The sequence below is a fragment of the Podarcis bocagei genome, assembly GCF_964188305.1.
Source record: "Podarcis bocagei genome assembly, chromosome: 17".
NCBI classification, from domain to species: domain Eukaryota; kingdom Metazoa; phylum Chordata; class Lepidosauria; order Squamata; family Lacertidae; genus Podarcis; species Podarcis bocagei.
The window spans coordinates 39,364,617-39,372,550 of NC_138143.1; the positions used below are offsets into that span (position 1 = coordinate 39,364,617).

The following is a 7,934-nucleotide window of genomic DNA, read 5'->3' on the forward strand; positions in this document are numbered from 1 at the left end:
TAGGTTTAAACAAATTCACTAAAATCTCGATTATTATTTTTTTAATGTTGCAGTGCAGTCCAGAGAGATAAAATGAAACCTCTTGATGCAAGATTTTCTTTAATTGCTTGACAACCGTAGCAAAAATAACATTATGGCAAAGTACATCTACCTTTGTAGCAACTTATATTTGTTACAATAGCATACAACAGCATGAACTTAAAAAAAGTAGCCCACTCTGGAATCAATTTCTCAATCAACAAAGCTTGTGCTGTGACAGAATTTTGACCAAGGCCCCTTTCATGTCTTTGTTCCTCAGGCTGTAAATCATGGGATTGAACATGGGGGTGAATATGCTATAGAAGAGAGAGACTATTTTGTCCAAATCTGCGGAGTGACTAGACTCTGGTCTCATGTACATAAATATGGCGCTGCCATAGAAAAGCACCACCACTGATATGTGAGAGACACATGTAGAGAATGCTTTGTGCTGTCCTTGGGCAGATTGGATTTTCAAGACGGAAGCCAGGATGCGGATGTAAGTCATCAAGATGAAGGAGATGGGGATAAGCAAGGTGAAAATGCATCCCACCGAAGTGACCTTTTCAACCATCTTGGTATCGGCACAGGCCAACTTCAGCAATGCTGGCATTTCGCAGAAAAAGTGATCAATCAGATTGGGACCACAGAATGGCAACCGCCAGGTGAGGACTGTGTGTGCCACTGGCAATAAAAGGCCACTCATCCAGGTTGCCACAGCTAGCTTCATGCATACTCTCTTGTTCATGAGGAACGTGTAGTGCAGTGGGTGGCATATTGCCACATACCTGTCATACGCCATCACTGCCAGGAGGATGCACTCAGTAATAGCCAGGGTCAGAAAAATGTGCATCTGAACGGCACAGCCAACCAACGAGATGGTTTGTCTTGGGCTCTGTAGGTTCACCAACATCTGGGGGACTGTGCTGGATGTATAGCAGATGTCCACAAAGGCAAGGTGGCTCAGGAAGAAGTACATGGGCGTGTGGAGTCGGGGGTCCAGCCAGATGAGCATCAGTATCATTGAGTTGCCCACCAGAGTGATGGTGTAGGTCACAGAAAAAAGCCCAAACAACAAAAGACGGATCTTCAGGCTCTTCGCGAGACCAAGCAGGAGGAATTCGGCCACAAATGTTTGGTTCCTCATAGCAGCTTCCTAGTCTCATTTCCTATACAAAAGAAGGAGATGAAACCTGTCACCTGGGCTTGTGTGTCTGAAGTGGAGAATACTACTCACTCTCAGTGCTATAAACATGAAATGGGTTAATATCTGAGATGATTCCTGTTCTGTCTTAGTTTGGATTAAATAAACTTACAAAATATCATTTATTTCTACATGTACCATTATCTTTTCCCCTTAATAATAGAGTTGGGACAATTGTCCCCCCCCAAGCAATTTTTCTTTTTTTGGGGGGGGGGTGTCCCTGATCACTGGGATTGGGCAAATTTCTTTCTGGCCTGTGGAGAGCTTCACCATGGCAATAAGCATCTAGGTACGCAGGTGGCGCTGTGGGTTAAACCACAGAGCCTAGGACTTGCCGATCAGAAGGTTGATGGTTCGACTCTCCGCGACGGGATGAGCTCCCATTGTTCTGTCCCTGCTCCTGCCCACCTAGCAGTTCAAAAGCACATCAAAGTGCAAGAAGATAAATAGGTACCACTCCGGCGGGAAGTTAAATGGCGTTTCCGTGCGCTGCTCTGGTTCGCCACATGACCTGGAAGCTGTATGCCAGCTCCCTTGGCCAATAAAGCGAGATGAGCGCCGCAACCCCAGAGTCGGTCATGAGTGGACCTAATGGTCAGGTGTCCCTTTACCTTTACCTAGGCTTTTCTTAATCACATCTAAAAATGAGAAGGATTTCTCATGATGCCCTTACAGTCTCATTTCTGAACAAAAAGAATAGCATGATGCTTGCATTTAAATGAAGGGAATGAAAAGTATTGGTCATACTTATCATCAATAGACAATAGCCCTCCCCCATGGGTGCATGAACATGTTAAGGAGGTGGTAGAGTCATACCTTTAACCCTGCGTGAGATGCTGTATGTCTGGTCTTGGAGCTTGATGCATCAGGTGAAGTGTCTGCAGAAGGGAGCCTACATGGGTAGAATTAGCTCCATGCTATTTGGAGCGCTGCATTATCAGAGTTCCCAACTGCATGGAAGAGACACACATAGGCTTCCCTTTGCATACATCATTCTGAACATATGGGGCAAGTGGAACATGTTAGTTCAGGGATGGCATCAGCAGGCACTTCTTCACTTCTTCCAGCACATGCAATAATGCAAATGCAGAGGAGATCATCTAATGAAGAGGGATCATACCTGTAAGAGATCTTTTACTCTATTGTAAACATACACAAGGTATAGGATGCAGTACAAGTTGCAATACCCAAGGAGGATTGGCTTGTTCACCTGTAATGACAAAAATATAATCCACTGTTATCACTGTTTACACCTAGTGCTTTCAAGAGCAGGTGATGCTGGAAATTAATTTGAACTGGGCTTCAAAGCAACACAGCCCCACATCCTGGCTCTCATTTCTGGAATGAGAGAGAGATTAATAGAGAGAGATAGAAATGGCTGATAGTTATCCAGAGCTGGATGGAAAAGCAGGCTTCCCAATCACACAGAAAGAGGTCTGACATGTAAAATGGTATGTGTGGGGGCTTTGTTCAGACACTGAGCACTTTTGGGGGCGGGGAGGAATTAAAACATTCATTATTTTGAGAGTATAATTGTTATGTTCTCACTATACAGAATGAAGGACAAATGTAGAAGCTTTTTAAGGACTTACCTTTTCTTGGCAACTTTATTGATACCATCATAAGAACTGCTCTGAAGGACTAGGGTATGTACGTGTCTGACCCCACTTTCTGTTCCCAACATAAGCAGGATACTATCAGGTTCTCAAAAGCAATGCAGTGTGATGCCCACCCCTGTCTGTTCCCAACACTGCTTCCATACAAGAAGTCCATTTAGGTATAATGGCTCATAGATATTGATAGGACTGTCTACCATGAATTTGTCTATTTGTTTAAAAGCAGTCTTGGTGTCCTTCAGATATTTTGGATTACAAACTCCGTAGCCCCAACTAGCATGGGTAACGGTCAGGGCTGATGGGAGTTGGAGTCCAACATTTGGAGCACTCCAGTTTGGTGAAAGCTGGTTTCATGTTGTCTACTTCAGCTGCCGTCATCACCACATCCCATGGCAGTAAATTAAGTTAATTATCTATTTTGTAAAGAAATGGGCTCTTGTGTCTGCCTTGAACCTGTTGCAAATCAGCTTATGACTTAGACCTTTTAAAAAGGTAAAGGTAAAGGACCCCTGACCGTTAAGTCCAGTCGCGGACGACTCTGGGGTTGCGGCGCTCATCTCGCTTTAGTGGCCGAGGGAGCCGGTGTAGAGTTTCTGGGTCATGTGGCCAGCATGACTAAGCCGCTTCTGGCGAAACCAGAGCAGCGCATGGAAACGGCGTTTACCTTCCCGCCGGAGTGGTACCTATTTATCTACTTGCACTGGCATGCTTTCGAACTGCTAGGTTGGCAGGAGCAGGGACTGAACAACGGGAGCTCACCCCATCGTGGGGATTCGAACTGCCGACCTTCCAATCGGCAAGCCCAAGGCTCAGTGGTTTACACCACAGCGCCACCCACGTCCGTGCCTTTTAAATTGCTATTATTTCAGACACAGAATGGCAAACACAATTTATTAGTTTTCTGTGGTTCATTAACATTGTATATTAAAGCAAAACCATTAAAAATATTTTTTAAGTGTACACTCCATTCAGGAGTACACTGGGGAAAGTTATAAGCACAGCCAGAAAAGAAATGAAAACACTGAAGGAAGTAGTTGGCTTGGAAAGTGCAGTATCTAAAATTACCATTGATACACCAACATGGAAACAGCGAAACAAAATCTGTGGTCCCAAGCGGAGCACGTTTTCCCCGGTTTCCCCCGATTTAGCAGATTATTCCTGCATCAGGTAAACTCAAATTTATAGAGAGCATCAAGATGTGCAGTGTTTGAGGGTAATGTCGTGCAAACTATGTTTTTGTGCAGTAAACTCTGATATGGACAAACCCCAAGTATAAGACAGGGATTTTAAAATACACTGTTATGCACAGATACTTATGAATGGGTCTCACTGGACTCAGTGGGACTTGCTTTCCAGTAACTGTGTATACAATTGCATGGCATGCAACAAAGAGGAATAGACATATTTTTTTTACTAAAACTCTCTGCGTTAACTCTACTGTGTTGATGAAAAACAACGCTGTTGGTAAGCAGGATATAAATATCATGAACAGAATATAGTATAAACAAAACTCTGCCGTATGACATTAAATACACGAGCATACACAGAGAATGAGTGTATCACTCTGCTTTGAAAGTTATAATGCTCATGATGTTAGGGCCACAGTGCATGTGAGACCACCCTGAATGTGGGATAAAGCTAAAGCCATTATAGAATCAATTTTTTAGAATTAGCTGTTCAGAAACATTTCGTGAAACTTGGAGCAAAGGTCAAATGGGACAAATGTTTATTAGTCTAAGACTATTTAAATGCATACAATTAGACATTCTTATACAAGATTCTAACATATATAACACAGCGTTGCATTGATCTCCCATTCTTGCTATTTTTGATCCTTAAGTTTCCCCTGTTGCTGCCGTAGTCTAACATGTCACCGGTAATTTTTGTGGGATATACTTTATGTATAAAGCTTACGTGTAATATTTGAGATTTATTAAATGACAAAAGAGGCAGAGAGAGAATAACGAGAGAGAAAAGGAACTCGCATCCCACCAAAATGTTTCCTCTTGCCTTTCTCGTTTGCAGTAACAGCCCAACAGCAAATAGTATGTGTTTAATAGTTTCCTGGCCCATTCCCTTTGAAAAAAAAGGAAAGAACCTCTGCACAAGGGAACAATCAGAAGTGGAGAAGCAATGGGGGGGGGGAGGAAGTGTCCAGCCCTTTCCCTGCCCATCATTCCTCCACTTCAATTGACTCCCAATAACCCCCCCCCCCAGCCTTATGGAGGGATTTGGAGATGGGGAAGTGGAGACAGCGTTGGCTGATTTGCAAGAGTCCTTTGGTCCCACTTCCTCTTCCTGTCTGCATTTCATGAAATCAGGCATCCTGTGTTTTGTCCTAGACAGTGTTCTTTTCTGGGGGGACGCAGGGGTACACATACCCCCAAACATTTTGTGAGTCTACGTTTGGCCTCATTGAGGGGCAGTATTTCAATGAGAGTGGGACGCGGGTGACGCTGTGGGTTAAACCACAGAGCCTAGGACTTGCCGATCAGAAGGTCGGCGGTTCAAATCCCCAAGACGGGGTGAGCTCCCGTTGCTCGGTCCCTGCTCCTGCCAACCTAGCAGTTCGAAAGCATGTCAAAGTGCAAGTAGATAAATAGGTACTGCTCTGGCGGGAAGGTAAACAGCTTTTCCGTGTGCTGCTCTGGTTCGCCAAAAGTGGCTTAGTCATGCTGGTCATGACCTGGAAGCTGTACACTGGCTCCCTCGGCCAGTAAAGGGAGATGAGCACCGCAACCCCAGAATCGGTCACAACTGGACCTAATGGTCAGGGGTCCCTTTACCTTTACCTATTTCAGTGAGAGTACCCCTAAACATTTTTTTAAGGGAAAAAAGCACTGGTCCTAGGAAAGTTGTTTACCTGGATATGTCAGACATATGATGCTAGGGTGGCACCACTCCAGGGTGAGAGACATCATCTGAGGTGCAGCTATTATCAGGTCAGTTTAGCTCGCAGGATGTTCCAGGAAATGAAGTAGCAGATGCTATATACACCCATTCCTTACTGAACCTGTTTATTTGAAACAGAAATAGCTATTTGCTACAAAATTCCTCAGAGGTCTTGTCCCAAACTCCCTTTTAAAGTATTTTTGAACTGAGACCAAATCCCACGATATGTATGTTCCCTAGTGAAATATTGTTTGTCTGAGTATTAAGGAGGTAATCATATAGGGAGGAGTATCACAGAATTGTAGATTTGGAAGGGATCCCAGGATCCACCCCACCCCTGCAGTGCAGGCATCTCAACACATGGTCCCCCATCTGATTTGAAACCATACTGGACCTTGCGTGGCTTTGCAAATGTGCTAGCCATTTTATTGCTGCACTGTTAGGAGGTCCATGATGTCATCTGGACACTTAACAAGCTCAGAAAATTTTGGGATGGTCAGCATTGGTTCTCCTTGTAGTCTTCTGTTCCTTGAGCTTTTAACAAATAATTTAGTCAAAGCTTCCAATCTTTATTGCTGCAAGAAATGAGCAAGATTTTGGGTTTGGTCAAGTGATTATTCAGCACAGGGTTTCTAGAAGAATAGTCCAAAGCTAGTTAAATGAAACATGGGTTCTCATGTTATTGTTTTAAAGTGGGTTTCCGGTAGGAAAACTAGTTATTATAATATAATAAATCATTCTAAGAGAACATATTATGTTTAATACTGTTTTTATTATCTGTTCTTGTTTTTTGGAATACCGTGTCCAGTTCTGGGCACCACAATTTAAGAAGGATGTTGACAGGCTGGAACGTGTGGAGAGGAGGGAAACCAAGATGATCAAGGGTCTGGAAATTAAGCCTTACTAGGAGCACTTGTAGCAGCTGGGTATGTTTACCCTGGGAAAGAGGAGACTGAGAGTAGATAGGATAGCCATCTTCAGATATTTCAAGGGCTGTCACATGGAAGAGGGAGCAAGCTTGTTTTTTCCTGCTCTGGAGGGTAGGACTCAAACCAATGACTTCAAGCAACATGAAAGGAGACTTCCTGAGAGTAAGAGCTGTTCAACAGTGGAATGGTCTCCTTCACGAGGGTGTGGACTCTCCTTCCTTGGAGGTTTTTAATCAGACGTTGGATGGCCAGTCTGATTGGTCCTAGAACAATAGGATCCAAAATGCAGCAGTCTGATTGGTCCTAGAACAATAGGATTCAGAATGCAGCAGTCTGATTGGTCCTAGAACAATGCAGCAGTATGATTGGTCTGCAGGAGCCACCCAATCCGGCTCCAGATGGAAGTGAATCCACAACCTGATTGGCCTACAGGAGAATTCCAGAATTAGCCAATCACGTGCAGCCCATTGTGTAAATAATGTATATAAAGCAGATACTTTGAGGGGACATTCATTCCTCCTCACCACTATGAGTTGAATAAAGAGCATGAAATCCACTCTCGACTCTGAGTATATTTCACTGGCGACGAAGGTGGGATCCTGCTGAGCTGACAGCCACACACAGCACCGCAGCACCACCACCTGCCGCACCGCTGCCTCACACCGTGTATCCAGGCTTCAGCTCCGGGACACAAGGAACTCAGAATGGCAACTGACAGCAGCTTCTCGCCGTTCAACCCAGCATCCGGAGACTGGGAAGCATACGCCTCCCGTTTCACCTTCCTCCTAGAAGCCAAAGGGGTCACCGACGAAGAAGATGCCAAGAAGAGGGCGATATTCTTCAGCGTCTGCAGAGAGGAGACGCTTGAAATCACCTGGGCTCTCCTTGCACCTGAAGACGACACTACTGTTCCATACAAAACAATAATGGAACAGCTGAAGGGGCACTTTTCACCGCAGCCCTCAGTGGTGACTCGTTGAAATGCCTTCTACGCAAAGCAGCAAGCCCCTGGGGAAACCATAACTGGGTTTGTGACCTCTATCCGCCAAGCGGCCCTGTTCTGCAACTTCTCAGAGTTGGAGAACATGTTTCATGACCGCCTCGTCAGTGGCCTGAAGGATGAGAAGCTGCAACGACGCCTCTATGCCAAGAAGGACCTAACGTTTCAGGTCGCTCTAGAGGAGGCCCTGGCAACGGAAGCTGCCGAGAGGTCGAAGCAAGAGGCACGGCCGAGCTTGCCATCCCAACCGAGGGTCCACCATGAAGACCTCACCG

General features: G+C 44.9%; 1 protein-coding gene across 1 annotated transcript; it reads right to left on the bottom strand.

Annotated features, from left to right (window-relative positions):
- Nucleotides 1-205: 205 nt before the first annotated feature.
- On the bottom strand, nt 206-5,784 carry LOC308576867 (olfactory receptor 2A5-like). The gene is made up of 2 exons (XM_081176887.1): nt 5,702-5,784; nt 206-1,187 (listed from the first exon to the last, which is right to left on the bottom strand). Exon 2 carries the CDS (start codon nt 1,163-1,165, stop codon nt 236-238), a length of 930 nt encoding a protein of 309 aa, XP_081033013.1. The 5' UTR covers nt 1,166-1,187; nt 5,702-5,784; the 3' UTR covers nt 206-235.
- Nucleotides 5,785-7,934: the final 2,150 nt, after the last annotated feature.